The sequence below is a fragment of the Bos grunniens genome, chromosome 25 (genome assembly GCF_055505025.1).
Source record: "Bos grunniens cultivar Pamir isolate PY7600 chromosome 25, Bosgru_T2T1.0, whole genome shotgun sequence".
Classification (NCBI taxonomy): Eukaryota; Metazoa; Chordata; class Mammalia; order Artiodactyla; family Bovidae; genus Bos; species Bos grunniens.
In genome coordinates, this window is record NC_141189.1 from 26382821 (window position 1) to 26402806 (window position 19986).

The 19986-nt window shown below is 43.6% G+C and overlaps 1 protein-coding gene across 1 annotated transcript in view; it reads left to right on the top strand.

The window, feature by feature from the left end:
- Positions 1-18558, top strand: part of RPS15A (ribosomal protein S15a) — a 46595-nt gene extending 28037 nt beyond the window's left edge. The window contains exon 4 of the mRNA XM_086375580.1: positions 18290-18558. Coding sequence (XP_086231706.1) covers positions 18290-18430 — 141 coding nt within the window. The 3' untranslated portion in view covers positions 18431-18558. The remainder of the gene's footprint in view (positions 1-18289) is intronic.
- The last annotated feature ends 1428 nt before the right edge of the window (positions 18559-19986 follow it).

Sequence of the window (19986 nt, forward strand, 5' to 3'; positions counted from 1 at the left end):
TACTATGTGGAGTACGGGTGGTGAGAATAGACATCCTTTTCTTATTCATCATCTCAGAGGGAAAGCTGTTAGGTTTCCACCATTGAGAACAATGTTAGTTGTGCACTTGTCATATATGGCCTTTATTATGTTGACGTATATTTGTTCAACACCAATCTTTTCAGAGTTTTGAATCATGAAAGGATGTTGAATGTCATATGCTTTTCCCCCATCTGTTGAGATGATCACACAATCCTTCATTCTATTAATGTGACGTGTCTCATTGAATGGCTTGTGTATGCTGAACCATACTTACAAACTAGGGATAAATCCCACTTGATCACGGCATGTGGTCCTTATAATGTGCTATTAAATTTGGTTTGCTTGTATTTCACTGAGGATTTTTGAATCTATGCTCATCAGGGATATTGCTGTGTGATTTTCTTTTCTTGTAGTGTCCTTTTTCTGGCTTTTTTTTTTCTCAAGGTAATGCTGGCCTTGTGAAATGAGTTTGGAAGTGTTCCCTCCTTTTCAATTTTCTGGAGAAGTTTGAGGAGGATTAAAGTGAAAGAAAGTGAAAGTCACTCAGTTGTGTCCAACTTGTTGTGACCCCATGGATATACAGTCCATGGGATTCTCCAGGCCAGAATACTGGAGTGGGTAGCCTTTCCCTTCTCCAGGGGATCTTTCCAACCCAAAGATTGAACCCAGGTCTCCCACATTGCAGGCAGATTCTTTACCAGCTGAGCCACCAGGGAAGCCTAAGAATACTGGAGTGGGCAGCCTATCCCTTCTCCAGTGGATCTTCCTGACCCAGGAATTGAACTGGAGTCTCCTGCATTGCAGGTGGATTCTTTACCAACTGAGCTATCAGAGAAAACCTTGAGGAGGACTGGTGTTAATTATTCTTTAAATGTTTGGTAGAATCCACTATTTTTTTAAATTGAAGAGTTGATTTAAAGTGTTGTGTTAATTACTGCTGTACAGCTAAGCAATTCAGTTTTATGTATAAATAATATATATATGTACGTGTGTGTGCATAATGTATTTTTTAAATGAATATTTTTTAATATTCATTTAAAATATTTTAATATATTCATTTAATATATTTAAATGAATATATTAAAAAAGAATATTTTTTAAATGAATGTACATATATATTCATATATATATATATGTACATTCATTTAAAAATATATTCTTTTCCACTATGGTTTTTTTTGTATCATAGGATGTTGAATATAGTTCTCTGTGCTGTACGGGAGGACCTCATTGTTTATCTATTATAAGTTTACATCAGCTAATCCCAACCTCCATAGCATCCCTCCCCTAACCCTCTGACACATGGTAACCACCAGTTCTCTATGTCTATCATTCTGTTTCTGGTTCGTTTGTGTGTTATTTTAGATTCCACATGTAAATGACATCATATGGTATTTGTCTTTCTCTTTCCTAACTTAGTATGATACTCTCTAGTTGCATCCATATTGCTGCATATGGCATTATTTTGTTCTTTTTTATGGCAAAGTAGTATTCCATTGTATATATGAACCACGGCATCTTTATCCATTCTTCTGTAGATGGACATTTAGATTATTTCTGTCTTGGCTATTGTGAATAGTGCTGCTATAAACACAGGGGTGCATGCAATCTTTTTGAGTTATAGTTTTGTCTGGATATATGCCCAGGAGTGGGATTGCTGGATCATAGTGTAAAAATCCACTGCTTACAGGTTGTTCCTCGTCTTTTCCTTCTTGGTATACTTTTGATTACTGATCAGTCTCCTTAGTAGTTGTAGATATGATCAGATTTTCTATTTATTCAGGATTCAGTCTTGGTAGGTTGTATGTTTCTTGGAATTTATCCATTTCTTCTTGGTTGTGCTTTTTTTTTTGGCACATACATATTCATAAGACTACTTAGATCCTTTAAATTTCTGTTATATCAGTTGTAATGTCTTCTCTTTCATTTCTGATTTTATGATTTGAGTCTTTTCTCTCCCACTCCTCTTTTAGTCTAGGTAAATTTTTGTTAAATTTGTTTATCTTTTTTTAAAAAAACTTTTAGTTTCATCAATCTTTTCTGTTGTTTTTATTATATCATTTATCTCTGTTATTCTCTTTGTCCTTTCCTTCCTTTTGCTAACTGTGGGCTTAATTTGTTCTTTTCCTAGTTTTTTGAGGTATGAGGTTAGATTGTTTATTTAACATTATTCTTTTTCTTAATGGAGGCATTTAGTTAGAATTGCTTTTGCTGAATCCAATAAATTTTGATATATTGTATTTTCATTTTCATTTATTTTAAGGTTTTTTTTTTTTTTTTTTTTTTTTCTATTTGGTTTATCTGGCCCAAAGATCTTTTAGGAGTGTTTTTTTAATTTCCACATATTTGTGAAATTTCCAGTTTTCCAAATTATTGATTTCCATTTTCATTCCATTTGTAATTAGAAATGATACTTGATTTGATTTCAGCAGCTTAACTTTGTGAAGACTTGTTTTGTGACCTAACATTTGATCTATCCTGGAGAATGTTTTATGTGCACTGAGAATAATGTGTATTCTGCTGCTGTTAGATGGACTGTTTTTTTTTTTTTTAATTTATTTAATTTATTTTCACTTCTGGCTGTGCTGGGTCTTTGCTGCTGCATGTGGGCTTTCTCTAGTTGCAGTCAGTGGGGGCTACTCTTCACTGGGTACACAGGCTTCTCACTGTGGTGGCTTCTTTTGTTACAGAGCACAGGCTCTAGGCTCATGGGCTCAGTAGTTGTGCTTCATGGGCTTTAGAATGCGGGCTCAGTATTGGGCTACATGGGCTTAGTTGCTCTGTGGCATGTGGAATCTTCCTGGACCAGGGGTCAAACCCATGTCCCCTGCATTGCCAGGTGGATTCTTATCCACTGTACCAACAGGAAAGTCTGCATGGAGTGTTATATAGATATCTGTTATGTCCATTTGGTGTATGAATTGTAGTTCAAGTCCAATATTTCCTTTTAATTTTGTGTCTGAATGATCTATCTGTTGCTGAAGTGGAGTATTGGAGTCCCTACTATTGTTGCATTGTTATTCTGCCTTCAGATGTATTAATATTTGTTTAACATATTTAGGTGATTCACTGTTGGTGTTTATGTATTTACAGTGTTATTCCCTCTTGATGGATTGATCTCGTTATCATTACACAAGGACTTTCTTTGTCTCGTGTTACAGACAAATCTATTTTGTCTGATATAAGTATAAGTACCCCTGCTCTCCTTTAGTTTCTATTTATATAGAATATCTTTTCCCATTTCTTTACGTTCAACTTATGTATGTCCTTAAGGTTGAAGTAAAACTCTTGTAGGCTACTTATATTGGATCTTGGTTTTTTTTTTTTTTTAATTATCCATTAGCTACTCTATTCCTTTTGATTGGACAATCTAATCAATTTACATTTAAAGTGATTATTGATAGGTAAGGAGTACATCAAGGCTGTATATTGTCACCCTGCTTATTTAACTTATATGCAGAGTACATCATGAGAAATGCTGGGCTGGAAGAAGCACAAGCTGGAATCAAGATTGCCAGGAGAAATATCAATAACCTCAGATATGCAGATGACACCACCCTTATGGCAGAAAGTGAAGAGGAACTCAAAAGCCTCTTGATGAAAGTGAAAGTGGAGAGTGAAAAAGTTGGCTTAAAGCTCAACATTCAGAAAACGAAGATCATGGCATCCGGTCCCACCACTTCATGGGAAATAGATGGGGAAACAGTGGAAACAGTGTCAGACTTTATTTTCTTGGACTCCAAAATCACTGCAGATGGTGACTGCAGCCATGAAATTAAAAGATGCTTACTCCTTGGAAGGAAAGTTATGACCAACCTAGATAGCATATTCAAAAGCAGAGACATTACTTTGCCAACAAAGGTTCGTCTAGTCAAGGCTATGGTTTTTCCTGTGGTCATGTATGGATGTGAAGGTTGGACTGTGAAGAAGGCTGAACGCTGAAGAATTGATGCTTTTGAACTGTGGTGTTGGAGATCCAACCAGTCCATTCTGAAGGAGATCAGCCCTGAGATTTCTTTGGAAGGAATGATGCTAAAGCCGAAACTCCAGTACTTTGGCCACCTCATGCGAAGAGTTGACACATTGGAAAAGACTCTGATGCTGGGAGGGATTGGGGGCAGGAGGAGAAGGGGACGACAGAGGATGAGATGGCTGGATGGCATCACTGACTCGATGGATGTGAGTCTGAGTGAACTCCGGGAGTTGGTGATGGACAGGGAGGCCTGGCATGCTGAGATTCATGGGGTCGCAAGGAGTCGGACACTACTGAGCGACTGAACTGAACTGAACTGGTTTATTGTTGCCATCTTGTTGTTTTCTGGTTGTTTTGTAGTTCTGTTGTTTCTTCCTTTCCTACTGTCTTCCTTTGTGAATTGATGATTTTAGTATAGTTGTATGTTTTGATTCCCTTGTCCTTTTCTTTTGTGTATCTACTATAGGTTTTTTTCTTTGTGTTTCCATAAGGCTTACATAACCATCTTATACTTTTAGCTGTCTATTTAAAGCCGATAATAACTTTTTATTTTGTTGTGCTCTGTGGCATGTGGGATCCTATTAGTTTGATGCAAACATAATTGTGGTTTTGGGCCATGAATTTTAAATCATTTTAACTAGGCTCTAACACATCTTTCGGAGAAGGCAATGGCACCCCACTCCAGTACTCTTGCCTGGAAAATCCCATGGATAGAGGAGCCTGGTAGGCTCCAGTCCACGGGGTTGCTAAGAGTCGGGCATGACTGAGCGACGTCACTTTCACTTTTCACTTTCATGCATTGGAAAAGGAAATGGCAACCCACTCCAGTATTCTTGCCTGGAGAATCCCAGGGACAGAGGAACCTAGTAAGCTCCCATTTCTGGGGTCGCAGAGTTGGACACGACTGAAGCGACTGAGCAGCAGCAGCAGCAGCAACACATCTTTATTAATCAAAATGGAAACCATTACAATCAACACATTTTTTGCCATTGAGAAATAAGTTTGTTTATTCTTGTATCACAAAAATCCATGCCTCAGGATTCGATGAATTCTTGGAAAGCATTTTCTGCCTCCTGCTGATTGTGGAAGCATTTTCCTTGTAAGAAGTTGTCAAGGTGTCTGAAGAAGTGGTAGTTGGTTGGCAGGAGGCCAGGTGGATATGGCAGATGAGGCAAAACTTTGTAGCACAATTTGTTCAACTTTTGAAGCCTTGCTCGTGGGATGTGTGGTTGGGTGTTGTTATGGAGAAGAATTTGGCCCTTTCTGCTGACCAGTGCCAGCTACAGGTGTTGCAGTTTTCAGTGTATCTCATTAATTTGCTTAGCCTACTTCTCAGGTGTAATGGTTTTCCTGGGATTCAGAAAACTAGTGGATCAGACAGGCAGCAGAGCAGCAAGCAGTGACCGTGACCTTTTTTTCAGTTCAGTTCAGTCACTCAGTTGTGTTCGACTCTTTGCGACCCCATGAATCTCAGCACGCCAGGCCTCCCTGTCCATCACCAACTCCCGGAGTTCATTCAGACTCAACGTCCATTGAGTCAGTGATGCCATCCAGCCACCTCATCCTCTGTCGTCCCCTTCTCCTCCTGCCCCCAATCCCTCCCAGCATCAGAGTATTTTCCAATGAGTCAACTCTTCGCATGAGGTGGCCAAAGTACTGGAGTTTCAGCTTCAGCATCATTCCTTCCAGAGAAATCCCAGGGCTGATCTCCTTCAGAATGGACTGGTTGGATCTCCTTGCAGTCCAAGGATTTAACTTTGGCGAGTGCTTTGGAGCTTCTTCTTGGTCCAACCACTGAGCTGGTTATCACTGGTTGTCATATAAAATCCACTTTTTATTGCACAGTCCAATTGAGAAATGTTTCATTGTTGTTGTGTAGAATAAGAGAAGAGGACACTTCAAAAGGATGGTTATTTTTTGATTTTCAGGCAGCTCATGAAGCACCCACTTGTCGAGGTTTTTCACCTTTCCAATTTGCTTCAAATGCCGAATGACCATATGATGGTTGACGTTGAGTTCTTTGGTAGTTGTAAGAGGATCAGCTTCTATGATTGCTCTCAGTTGGTTGTTGTCAACTTCCGATGGCTGGCCATTGTGCTTCTCATCTTCAAGGCTCTTGTCTCCTTTACAAAATTTCTTGAACCTCCGCTGCACTGTATGTTTGTTAGCAGTTCCTGGGCCAAATGTGTTGTTGATATTGTGAGTTGTCTCTGCTGGTTTATGACCCATTTTGAACTCGATTCAGAAAATAGCTCTAATTTACTTTTTGTCTAACATTATTTCCATAGTCTGAAATAAATGTAAAATACATAGCAAGTAATAAGTCATTAGCAAAAAAAAAAATAAAGAAATGTGCATTAAGATGATGCATAAGATAACCACATTTAAGAATGTATTCCAATATCAAATGGCAAATTCAGCAGTGCAAAACCACAGTTACTTTTGCACCAATCTAATAGTTCCCAGACCAGGGGCTGAACCTGCATGGATTGCAGGTGGTCATGGAGTCTTAACCATTGGACCTCCAGGGAAGTCCCTAAAGCTAGTAATAACTTACCTTTGATGGAAAACATAAGCTCTACCCTTTTACTCTTTCCCTTTGATGTTTTTGATATCACAGTTTACCTCTTTTTATATTTTGTGTCATTAACACATTGTTGTAGCTGTAGTTATTTTTAACTGGGCACCAAAGAATCCAGGCCACCCAGAAACTCAGGCCACACACTCTTGGTGTTTCATGGGGAAACGGTGCAGATGAAACGGAGAGCCAGATCAATTTTCGTAGGTGAAGTCCCTCAGGGTGTATCCTATTTGTTAGACATCCAGCTTTCTGTAATGGAAAGATGCCCACTTCAAGTGCCTAGCTGCTCATGTTGAGCTTGCAAACTTGATGGAGTGATTGTTGGATCTCTGGAATTGTTGGAGTTGCTTGGCAGGCTTCAGACTGATGAAAATTATCTCCTAGTTTGCTGGTCCATTGTCAAGCTGGGAACCACTTAGCTCTGAGGGGGCGAGAGGTGATGTCAGAGTTAGCCAATAGTCTCCCGTGGTGTCTGTGTATTTTCTTTTTTTTAATTGGAGGATAATTGCTTTACAATGTTCTGTTGATTTCTGCTGGATAATAATGCGTATCAGTCATCATTATAATATGTCCCTTCGCTCTTGAGCCTCCTCCCTCCCATCCTACTCCTCTAGGTCATCACAGAGTGCCAGGCTGGCCTCCCTGTGTTCTATAACAGCTTCCCACTAGCTACCTGTTTCACACATGATACTGTAGATATGCCAATGCTACTTTCTGATTTTGTCCTACCCTTTCCTTCCCCTGCTGTGTTCACAAGTATTTTAACAATTGATTTGAACCAGGGTGAAAGATCTAGGCCTGTGCTCTCCAACAGAAATATAATGCCAGCAATGTGTGTGGTTTATAATTATCTGATAACCTTATTTAGAAAAGTTAAAAGATCCAGAGAAATGAAAATGCATGTCTGCACAAAATCTTGCACGTGAATGTTCATAGCAGTTTTACTCATAATTGCCAAAATGTGGAAACAATTCAAGTGTTCACTAACTGATGAATAGATAAACAAAATGTGGCATATCCATAGAAGGGAATATTATTTGACAATAAAATTAAATGAAGTATTGACACATAGTATAAAATGGATAAACCTTCAAAATGTGCTGAGTGAAGGGAGCCGGATCTAAAAGACCTTGCACTGTATGATTTCACTTCTATGGAATGTCCAGAATAGGCAAATTTATAGAGACCGAAAGTAGACTAGTGATTGTCAAGGGCTGAGGGAAAATGGAAATGGGGAGAGGCGTGACTGCTAATTGGTCCAGGATTTCTTTTTGGAGTGGTGAAAATGTTCTAAAATTGATCGTAGTGACGGGGGCAGAGCTTTGTGAATAGATGAAAAACCAATGAGTTGCGTATTTTACATGAGTGAGTTGTATGGCATGTGAATTACATGTTTTAAAAAGTAAAAAGACCATAACCTTAAGGTTACAGTGGGGAGGGTGGGGAAGGTATAGGGAGGGAGTTTGATTGACAGGTATACACTGCTATATTTACAGTGGATAACCAACTAACCAACAAAGGCCTACACTACAGCACGGGGAACCCTGCTGAATATTATGTAACATCCTCAATGGGAAAAGAATTTGAAAGAGGATACATGTGTATGTATGGGCTTCCCAGGTGGCTCAGTGGGTAAAGAATCTGCCTACAAGGCAGGAGACGCAGGAGACATGGGTTCAGTCCCTGGGTTGGGAAGATTCCCTGGAGGAGGGCACAGCAACCCACTTCAGTTTCTTGCCTGGAGAGTCCCATGGACAGAGGAGCCTAGCAGGCTATAGTCCATAGGGTCACAAAGAGTCAGATAAGACTTGAGTGACTAAGCATGCACGTGCGTGCACACACACACACACACACACACACACAATGTATAACTGAATCACTTTGCTGTACACCTGAAATGAACACAACATTGTTAATCAACTACACTCCAATATAAAATAAAAAGCTAAAAGACATAGGTAAAGTTAATTTTACTAATATATTTTATTGGACTCAAAATATCCTAAATAGTATCATTTAAAGCTGCAATCAATGTAAACCATTATTTTTATGGGAGTTTTTATTGAAATAAATTAAGTATAGAGTTTGATCAGTATATAATATACAATGTTACTATATAGAAATTACTACCACCCTTTAAGCTGGTATTATTGCTAATGGAGCTGATGCCCACAGAAGTCATTCACTCTCCTAAAAGGTAAACATTATTCTCATTCAGTGTTAAACATCATAAATGAGATATCTCAGGTCTGTTCTGGTAACAGATCCTTGAAATCCGCTGTGTATTTTACAGTCACAGTGCATCACTTTGGACCAGACATTTACCAGGCGCTCAGTAGCACATTTGGTTAGTGGTTCCATATTGGAAGGTTCAAATCTAGGCAGTTTTAGCTTCCTACCAGCAAAGGGCTCTCTCTGTATTCCTTTTTATTTTCCTTTATAAACTCAAATAGGCTTGGGTTCAGATCACCTTTTGCCACTTACTAGGAGTATAACTTTGAGCCTGTAATTTAGTCTTTATAGATGAGTTTTCTTTTCTGTGAAATGAGCACAATTAAAGAGGGATTGCAGTCAGGACTGAGATACTCAGTGGAAAGCTAGAATGGTGCTTGCCATATGGTGCTCAGTCAGTATTAGTTCTTATTATTTCTTGATCCCCTGGGGAAGGACAGCCTGTGTACTCAGGTGGGAAAGACTTGGGAGCAGAAAATCTGGGCTCGGATCCTGGTCCTGTCATGTACAAGCCAGCTTGTAGAAGAGCCTGTCACACCTGCCTATCCTGCACATCCACAGCCCCTTCAGAGGGTTTCTTTGCTCTGAGTTATCCGCTTTGCACTTAGGACTCAGGATACAGCTGTTTGGAAAGGAATGGAACCCCACTAAGAGCAGGCAACATCCAGGCCGGTCAGAGGATTGTGGGAAAATCCAACCCATAAGGGTCCTGGGGACCAACGGAACAATTTAGATCCTTTCTTCTGCAGAATTTGAATCTGAGACATGGAGAAAGGATGAGGGTCAGCATCAGGGGCAGAAGCAGAGACACGCAGAAGGAAAGTTCTAAGTTGAAGCCTTGAGTCAACAAAAGTGATGGATGAGTAGGAGCCACAAATGAACAAGAACTGTGAGTAACGAGACAGAGAGGAGTGGGGACAGCAGAGGGACAGGCCAAGACCCGGAGGTGCTGAGTCACTGTGATTGTGGAGCGTGGAGTACTGAGCTGGGTGCCGCTGTGTTACAGAGCTGTGGCTCGAGCTATGGCTGTAACCCAAAGCCGTTCCAGCCTCTGAGAGGCCGGCTGAGACTTGGGTGGCTGAGACTTTGGTTTTCTCGATCATGTAATGACACCTGAGAATGTTTCTCTTTTTTGAAACCTACACAAAGACCCGACCAACACCAGATACATCAAAACTGAGACTTCGTTTCCTTACCTGTGAAATAGGGACACATGTTGCTTTTGGGTTCAGCATCTCTTTCTTGGGGGCAATGACTTTTATCTGATGCTTTGCAGTGCTGGGCCTGCCAATCCTGGACCCCACTTCTGAGATGGCCACATAATCAGGCTCCATTGCGAGAATTTGTCTCATGTAGAGACACCTCTGTGGGAAGGGTTGGAACCCTTGTGCGAGCTCCTGGGTTCCTCTAGCTGGGACCTTCTGAGCTGTCTTGGTTCTTGTTTTTTTTTTTTTTTTTGTGGAAGGGTAGAGTAGACTTCTTTATTCACATAACCTTTGTCTTGTAGTACTTTATCTCAGGGCACCATGACTGCTTCTGTATCAAGCTATACCATCAGACTGGGAGCTCCCTGTTCATCTTTGCAACTCCAGCACCTGACCCAGGGTGGGCACATGACAGGCTCTCCATCTTTCAAGGTCTGACTTTGCCAGACTCTTCTCTATTGCTGAGTCCTGTGCTGGTCATTATCCACCTTAGGAGGTAGTGGTTCTGGTCCTAGTTCTGATCCCAGTTGAGTTTACTTGGACAAATCATCCAGGATCTATGATTCTGTTTCTTATCTTGCGTGAGAATCTGTAGTACTGATTACCCCCAGTTCTGATGTATTCAACCCCAGTAGACTTACGATCTGCACCATCTGTCTCATTGGCTCAGCCACATTCTTTTCAACTTCATCTTCCATGTATCGTCCTTTGTTGTTTGGCTGCTAAGTTGTGTCCAACTCTGTCGCCCTATGGTCTGCAACACACCAGGTTTCTCTGTCCTTCATTATCTCCTGGAGTCTGCTCAAATTCACATCCATTGAGTCAGTGATGCTATCTCACCATCCCATCCTCTGCTGCCCTCTTCTCCTTTTGCCTTCAATCTTTCCCAGCATCAGGGCCTTTTCCAATGAGTTGGCTCTTCACATCAGGTGGCCAAAGTATTGGACCTTCAGCATCAGTCCTTCCAATGAACATTATTTAGGGTTCATTTCTTTTAGGATTGACTGGTCTGACTCTTGAGGGACCCTCAAGAGTCTTCTCCAGCATCACAATTTCAAGGCATCACTTCTTCGGCATTCAATATTTTTAAGGTCCAACTGTCACATCCGTATATGACTACTGGTGATAGGGTGGATCGGAATCCACCTGCCAACGCAGGGGACACGGGTTCAGTCCCTGGTCTGGGAGGATTCCACATGCCAAGGAAGCAACTAAGCCTGTGTTGGTTCCTGTTTTATTGAGCTCTTTTGTTTTAGACTTTACAAATTGCCTTTACAGATCCTCTCTTCTTTTTTTAAAGTAATAATGCTACCTGGACACACGTGTTGCATGGTTGTTTTGAAGTGAAATAAGCGACTCCTAGATAGAAGCTCCATTCTGTCCTTGGTTGTTCCCTCCTGCCGTTTCCTGCTCTACCTGACCTAACCTCCCTGGGCCCAGTGTACCTAAATTAGCCCAATTTTTTCCTCTTTTTTAAAAGCAGATTATACACCTAGACCATCCCTCTATTTACCGTGGCCTTTACCAAATCCTTGCCAAATGCCTTTTCATGCTTGTTTCTTTTTCTGCATAATGTGAGACTCGAGTCAAACAGGGCTCCTCTCTCTGCAGTACCCAAGACTCCTTGTAGGTGGCAGCACAGGACCGCAAATGTCCTGAACTATCCCACGACCAGCCTGAAGAGTGGCTGAGACGCTGGGGTAGAGCATTTACTAGCCAAGGGGGAGAGGAGGAGGCAGGAGAAGGGAGGAAGGGAAGTGGGCACCCACCGTCTTTGAGACAGCTTAGAGTTGGTTCGAGGTTTGGAAGACAGGTTCACTCCATCCTTCCATCCAACAGATGGTTTTGAGCACCCGTGATAGGCTCCGGAGATGAACAAGAAAAACACAGGGTGTTCCCGTCCTCACTGGCCTTGCACCCAACTTGGAGCCATCCTTTCCCCCCATTATGTAGCATACCCTTCTGGGCTTGTTTCCTCATCTGCAAAACAGAGCAATAAACTGGTCAGGCTGAGGTCCTGGCATCCAGTCCGAGCTGCTTCTCTTTCCCTCTGCCCCACCCGCGCTCATGGGAACTGAAAACATTGCTAAGCCCTGAGGCCATCCAACTGGGGAATCAATGTCCTCCCTGTATCAGAGGGGAGCGCTGGCCAGTCCACCCCTTCTGCAAAGTCTGATTAAGCCTTGAACTTGAAGGCATCCCCCAGGCCCGTGAGAAACCTCATTAACCTCAGAAGTTTGAATTGGATGATTTGTATCTATTCTAGGTTTCAGTGAAGAAATGTTTCTAAGGGTAGAGTCACAGAGGCAGGGAACAAACCTGTGGATGCCAAGGCGAGGCGGAAGGAGAGGGATGGGGTGGGAATTGGGGTTAGCTGCTGCTCCTGCTAAGTCGCTTCAGTCGTGTCCGACCCTGTGCGACCCCATAGACATCAGCCCGCCAGGCTCCTCTGTCCCTGGGATTCTCTAGGCAAGAACACTGGAGTGGGTTGCCATTTCCTTCTCCAATGCATGAAAGTGAAAAGTGAAAGTGAAGTTGCTCAGTTGTGTCTGACTCTTTGTGACCCCATGGACTGTAACCTACCAGGCTCCTCTGTCCATAGGATTTTCCAGGCAAGAGTACTGGAGTGGGGTGCCATTTCCTTTTCCAGTGGGGTTAGCAGTTGTAAACTATTACATATAGAGTGGGTAAACCACAAAGTCCTAGAACAACACAGGGAACCATAATGGAAAAGAATAGAAAAAGGAATATCTATCTATCTATCTATCTATATATATCTGAATCACTGTGCTGCTCCAGCAGAAATTAACACAACTTTGTAAATCAACTATACTTCAATAAAAAAAAGTTTCTGGGAATTTCCTGGTGGTCTGGTGAATCAGGACTCAGCTTTTCCCACTTCCAGGGTCTGTGTTCAGTCTCTGGTTGGAGAACTATGATCCAGTAAGCCACACAGTGTGGCCAAAAAAATAAGTTCCTAAGGAAACAAGTTAGAGATGTTACTCTACTAATGTATATCACATATGCTGACATATATATATATACTAATATATAGGCAGTGATATATATCATATATACATGCATATATACTGATGCATATCATACATGCTGAAGTACGTATATATTGATATTCATATACATATATGCATATACACGTTGTTGTTCATTATTCAGTCGCTCAGTTGTGTCTGACTCTTGGCAACCCCATGGACTGCAGCACACCAGGTTCCCTGTCCTTCACTAGCTCCTGGAGTTTGCTCAAACTCATATCCATTGAGTCAATGATGCCATCCAACCATCTCATCCTCTGTTGCCCCTTTCTCCTCCTGCTCTCAATCTTTCCCAGCTTTGGGGTCTTTTTCAGCAAGTCAGCTCTTCACATAAGGGGACCAGAGTATTGGAGCATCAGCTTCAGTGTCAGTCCCTCCAATGAATATTCGTGTATTTACATGTATATACACACGAATATACATCATATATACACAATGAGAATAACTGGTAGTACCTTTTATTGAGTGTCTAAGTTGCTTTTCTCTTTTTGCTGTTTGGAAAGCACTTGGCCTGCCTGTCGTGCCCCTATTACTAGCATTTCTAATATTATTACCCTTTTTCTATTATGATTATATTCTGCCCCTTCACTTCTTAATGTACACTAGATGTTATCTGAGACCTCGTGACATGGTAAAATGTCCCCGAATGCCCCTTCTTCTGCCACACCTCTACCCCACTGCTGAGGAGCTCCAAGGCCTCTCTAGGGTTGCTGCTGACCCCTGGCTTTCCTGCCCTGAGGCCTCTGTTTCTTGGATGCCTCTGACCTGTAGCATGGCACATCCTCTGTTTAAAAAAACACTAACAATCACAAAAATTCATTGACATGATGCACACTAGGTCTCTATGAGTTTAGCAGAGGCAGCTTCTGGGGGATGTCCTGGGAGGGATTGCATCTCATGCCTGGTTCCTGTAGAGCTCCTGTTGCTCACGCTTGCCCACCAGCTCCCTCCTCCTCCTGTTGGCTGGCTGACCCCAGGGGTACTACACCCTTCTCTGTCCACTATCCAAGCCCCATCCCTGGAGGACTAGGGATTCATTTGAAGCTGGGGTGCCAGCTGGCAGCAAGCACCTTGCACGGACTCTAAACTCTGATGAAAGCCAGACTGAGAAAGTGGGAAAACAGGGGAGAAAAAGCAGCATGGGGGAGAAAAGCAAGAGTTGGCTTTACTGCTTTGAGTTTGGGTTGCCAAGTTAAACATCCCTGGGCCTGGGCCTGATATCTGGGGGAGAGCCCGGGGAGGGGTACAGATTCAGAAGCCCGCATCCTGACCAGTGGGCATCTGCAGCCTTGGGATTGGGTCTGTCTCTTAGGAGGTGAGAGCTGTTTGATCTCCCAGGCCCTTGCACCAGCTTGCCTGCCCCTCCCCCCTCTGCTTGGATAACTCTGGGCTGCCTGTGGAAGGCTTCCTATCCCTCCCAGGGCTGGGTTAGGTGCCTTTGTGGGTCTAAGGCCTTAGGCAAATGTACTTCCTTCTCTGAGAAGCCTCTGAAGTAGGCTGGCTTGTGGATAAAGCATCCTGTTGACAGTTGCTTCTCTTCTGAATTAATTGAGGAGGTCTTGTGTTAAGGGATCCTGCCTGCAAGTGCTAGAACCTGTTAGGAACCCTCTTTTAGCAAGGCAGGGCAAACAGGTAAAGTCCATTTCTCCCCACCTGAAATCTAGGAGATCCAGAAATTTTGTGGTCTGACTTGGGACACTGAGGAGGTCTTTCATGGCTTAGTGGGATTTCAAATAGGGGGCCCAGCTGTGAATGCACAGCAGTGATTTGAAAAAGCAGGGTCAGAGACGAGAAGTGACTAGCCTGAGGCCACACAGCCAATTGGATCAGAGCTGAGATTGGAACCTGGGTGTGTCTGACCTGGTGCTAGGTTTTTTTCAGTACATGATTCATCCAGCCCCACACACCTATTCTGGAAGAAGATGGGGGTGGATGTGGGCAAAGGAAGAGGAGTTTGTTGGGTGGGGCTGCCTCTGGTGCTGGATCTCATGGGGTTTAGGGGTCAGGAAGTGGCAGGGGACACCCCTTAATTGGCATGCAGGCATACAACTGGAGGAGAGAGAAGCTGACAACAAGAAGGCCCAGGTCAGGACACCCATTGGCTATGGGGCAGAAGGGGTAGGTGGTAGAAGGGAAGTGGTGCTCAGCTGGGACCACAGGAAGTTTCAGATTTTGGTTAGAGGTTGGAAAGTACCAGCAAATTCCTATTTCAACAGAAAACCAGAGGCAATAAGATTTGTCTTTTAAAAATAGAGGTGGATGCAGAATTTGCAAAGGAAGCAGCGATCTACAGAATGGGGCTGGAAGTCATGAGGTAAGTGTGATATTCTCCAGAAAAAGGTCTTGAAATTTGGTTGAAGCAGGTCAGAGCCAAAAGCTATTCAAAACGGGGCCCTCCCATGGGAGCGCCAGGGTACAAGAGGAACAGATTAGATGCTGGACAAAACATAAGAAAACCAGAACTTTAACGTGACAACAAGAAGGTCCATCACAACCATCGTCATTATCGTCATCACCATGATCATCACCATTAGTATCATCATCAGCATCAGCAACTAGAGTGATCTTTTAAACTGCCAGTGACTTTCCATCTCCTTCAGAGTCAAAGTCATACCTTCCCACTGGCCTGAAAGTCTCCCTGTCCTCCAGCTCCCCATCACCTCTCTGCTGTCACCACTTATTACTGTCCCCTCCCTCCCTCTTCCCCAGCTTCACTGGCCCCAGTGTTGCTCCAGCAGCCCCCGCCTCCTGTCCCAGGACACCCCATGTTCCTCCAGAACCACCCATCTCCTGTCCCAGGACACCCCCCCTGTTCCTCCAGCACTGCCCACCTCCTGCCCCAGAACACTTACACGTGCTGTGCTCTCTCCTCTCCCTGGATTTCTCTCCTCCACACGCCCATGGCTTCCACCCTTCCTCCCTCAGTTTTTCTCAAAAGTCACCTTCTCAACAAGACAGCCCCTAAAGACAATTTAAAGTTGCAATGCTCATTCTCTTTCCCCACCTCCTGGGAATTCCTGTCCACTTCTTCATCGAAAAATTTTCCCACAGGACATCTTGCCATTTTCATAACATATATGTATTTGTTTATTTTTGCATGCTGTGCAGCTGGCAGGACTTTAGCTCCCTGACCAGGTATTGAACCCAGGTCCGGGCAGTGAAAGTGCTGAATCCTAACTCCTGGACCACCAGGGATTCCCTCATATTATGTGTTTTTGTTTCTTTTGTATCTCTCTCTGTATGAATTCAGCTCTTTGAGGGTGGGGGTTTCTGGACCAGTGCCTGGAGCATGGAGCAGGCCTCCGGCATTGTTCTTGAATGAGAGCTTCGTGGCTGAGGGTTCATGCCTGGAGCTGTGGCCTGGAGCAATGTGTCCAGTGCGGCTGACCCTTGGGAGCTCTGTTCTGAGGATGTCTGGCTTTAGGTCACCAGGACACAGAGCAGGACACTCCACTCCTTGGGCAAAGTCTGGAACCCATACCTGGGGCAGGGATTGGGACCACAGTCATCCGTGACTCACCACTAAGGAGATGAGCAGACCTGCTTCTTTAATCACTAATGAAAATATCCATGTCCCAGTAGACAAACAGCTCGCAATTTATTTAATGGGGAAGAAAGAAGGATGTGTGGAAAGGGGGGTGGGCGCCTTCACCGAGGGCCGGGTATCAAGGCATTAAAGTTGAGTTACTCAGAGTAATTGATTCACGATGCTCCAGGTCAAGGAAATTAGATCCAATCAGGAGCTGTCTATACAATTTCCCACTAATTGTCAGCGGGTGCCATGGTAGGATAATGAGTTTTGGGGCACGAGGGACTCAGATGTGGTGAGCCAGGAGGATCGTTTTATTTGTTTGCTTTGGGCCTCACCACTTGCATCATAGTTCTCTGACCAGGGATTGAACCCGGGGCCACAGCAGTGAAAATGCAGAGTCCTTATGATTGGACCACCAGAGAATTCCCCCAAGATCATTTTGGTCTTTGATCTGAGACATACTGAACCTCGGGGTCTTCTTCCTGGAAGGCTCCTTTAGCCAGCATTTTTCTTGACCCAAAATGTGCTGGACCAGGGAAAATGTGAAGGGGTGCAGACCTGGGATTAGTCCACCAAGCCAGGACCCCACAGAGCTAGAAGTTGCCTCATTGAAGGGACATATTCTTGAATTCTTTACTCCTCACAGAAACCATTAGCAATTTATCAATTTTGCCTCCAAAGCATCTGTTGGCTCTGTCTACTGCTCTCTACCTCCACTGCCACTGTCACCTGTCACCCTGTGGCTGCCTCGCTGGCCTCTCTGCCTCCGCTCTTATTCCCTTCCTTCATTACCCACCCAAGAGGATACAGTGGGATGCTCGACACACTTCAGTGGCTCCCCTTGCCTTGAGCATCAAGACCAAAATCCTTGGGACTTCCCTGGTGGCCCAGTGTTCAATATAAGGATCCATCTGTCAATGCAGGGGACACGGGATCAATCCCTAGTCTGCGAACTAAGATCCCCCATGCCATGGGGCAACTGAGCACACGAGCTTGAGTGCTGGAACTCCTGAAGCCTGAGTGCCCTAGAGCCTGTGCTCCTCAACAAGAGAAGCCACTACAATGAGAGAAAGCCCTTGCATGGCCACGAAGACTCAGTGCAGCCAAAAATAAGTAATTAATTTTTAAAAAAGACCCAAATCCTTAAGGCGGCCTCAGAGATGTCACACCATCTGGCCCCTGTCCACTTCTTAGTCTCAACTTGCAGCACTTCCTCCAGGCCCACTCGTGATGGGCTTCCTAAGTATGCTCTGTGCACAGGCCCTCATTTTACACTAGACTTTGGCCCTTGTTGTTTCCTTGGCACAGAATGATCTTGTCCCTTTCCAGGTCAACTCGTAGTTGTCCTTTAAGCCTCAGCTTGGATTTCATTCTGTCCAGGAAATCCAGTTTGACCCCACCATCCCTTCTACCCCACGGGGTAGGTTAGTGTGACAGATTGCATCTTCCAAAGATGGTGGCAACATTGTGTGTCATCCCACATGCTCTTCTTACAGGGTGACCTTGACACTCCTAGGCACTCCTCCCATTGAGGGCTGGGACTTATGTCCTGTCCCTTTGAATTTGGACATACCTTTGTGACTGCTTCCTTCTAAAGAGTGTAGCAGAAATGATGTTATGTGATGCTACGGGATTCCTGATGCTAGAGCATGAAATCATCATACTCTTTTATCTTTTCTTGGGGCCCAATCCCAGCCTTCGAGGAAGCCCAAATTAGTCCACATGGAGAGACCTCATGGAGAGGCCCCTGGAGGTGTTCTGGACAATAACCCAGCGGAGTTCCTGGCAGACAGCCAGCATCAACCACCAGATGTGAGTGAGGCTGCCTCCGGGTGATTCAGTGGCCACCTAGTCACCCCCAACCCTTTAGATTTCCAGACATCATGGAACATTCCCACTGTTATCCTGTCTGAATTCCTGATCCAAAAAGCCCATGAGCATAATAAAAGGGCTATTTTATGCTACTGACTGTTGGCATGATTTGTTACACAGCAAGTACTTCGCAGGACAGTTAGGAGTGTCTCCTCTCATCCTCCACAGCGCTTCTCCTATTGTAGGATGAAAGCCCTGTCTTTCTAGCTGCTTTGTCTTTCTTCTCTGGACTATCTGCTGTGAAGTTTCCTATTCAGATTCATTTCTCCCACCTCTAGTACAATACATAGAAGGTACTGGAATATTTTAAAATATATTAATTTTTAGAATCAATTAAAATAGCTTGTGTAAAGAATGAGTATCTTCTTCTCCTTAAAAAAGAATACAAAATTAAAGTCTCTTTAGTTTCCATCCCTAATTCCAACCCCTCACTGATATGAACATGGTATGTCTTCTTAAGGACCTTAAAATGCATTCAGATAATCTGTGTGCATCTTATCAGTTCAGTTCAGTCACTCAGTCACGTCTGACTCTTTGCAACGCCATGGAGTGCAGCACGCCAGGCTTCCCTGTCCATCATCAACTCTCAGAGCTCATGTCCATTGAGTCCATGATGCCATCCAACCATCTCATCCTCTGTCGTCCCCTTCTCCTGCCTTCAATCTTTCCTAGCATCGGGGTCTTTTCCAGTGAATCAGTTCTTCGCATCAGGTGGCTAAAGTATTGGAGCTTCATCTTCAACATCAGTCCTCCCAAAGAATATTCAGGACTGATTTCCTTTAGGATTGATTATTTTAAGACCCAAAGATACATCATGCTGTAATATTTTGTAGCTTTATTTTTTTCACTTGACTGTGTTTCTAAGTCCAATCCTTGCTGATATAAGTGGATTGAGTTAATTTCTCTTAACTTCTGCATAGTGTTTCATCATTTTGTCTGTCAAGCTATTCCTCTGTTGATGGACATGTGCATTATGCCTATTTCCTTTCCCCTGCAAAGGGTACTCCAGTGAGCTTACCACATGGACGTTGTCATGCCTACATTCAGAAATTCCTGACGTCAATGGTTCTCAGCTTGGCTGCAGAGAAAATCACCTGGAAGTTTTTACAATCACACCGGTGCCCCACCCCCAAAGATCCTTAATTCATTTCTCAAGATTTTAAGATTTTCTGAAACCTTAAAAGATTTCAATAGACTGATCCGGAGGTAAGCAACAGTGGTTTTTTTCTTCTTTTTAATATTTATTTATTTGTTTGGCCATGCCAGTTCCTAGTTGTGGCATGGGGGTTCTAGGTCCCTGACCAGGGATTGAACCCAGATCCTGTGCATTGGGAGCGTGGTGTCCCAACTGGGACACCAGAGAAGTCCCAACAGTAGTTTTAGAAGCTTCCAGGTGGTTTGAGTGTTCATCCAGGCTTGAGACCCACTGTTCTGGGTTGTACACTGAGGGTGGAGGTGGTGGAATCACTGTCAAATGAGATGCATAGCCCCTTCTTTTACTAGGCACTGCCCAGTTGCTT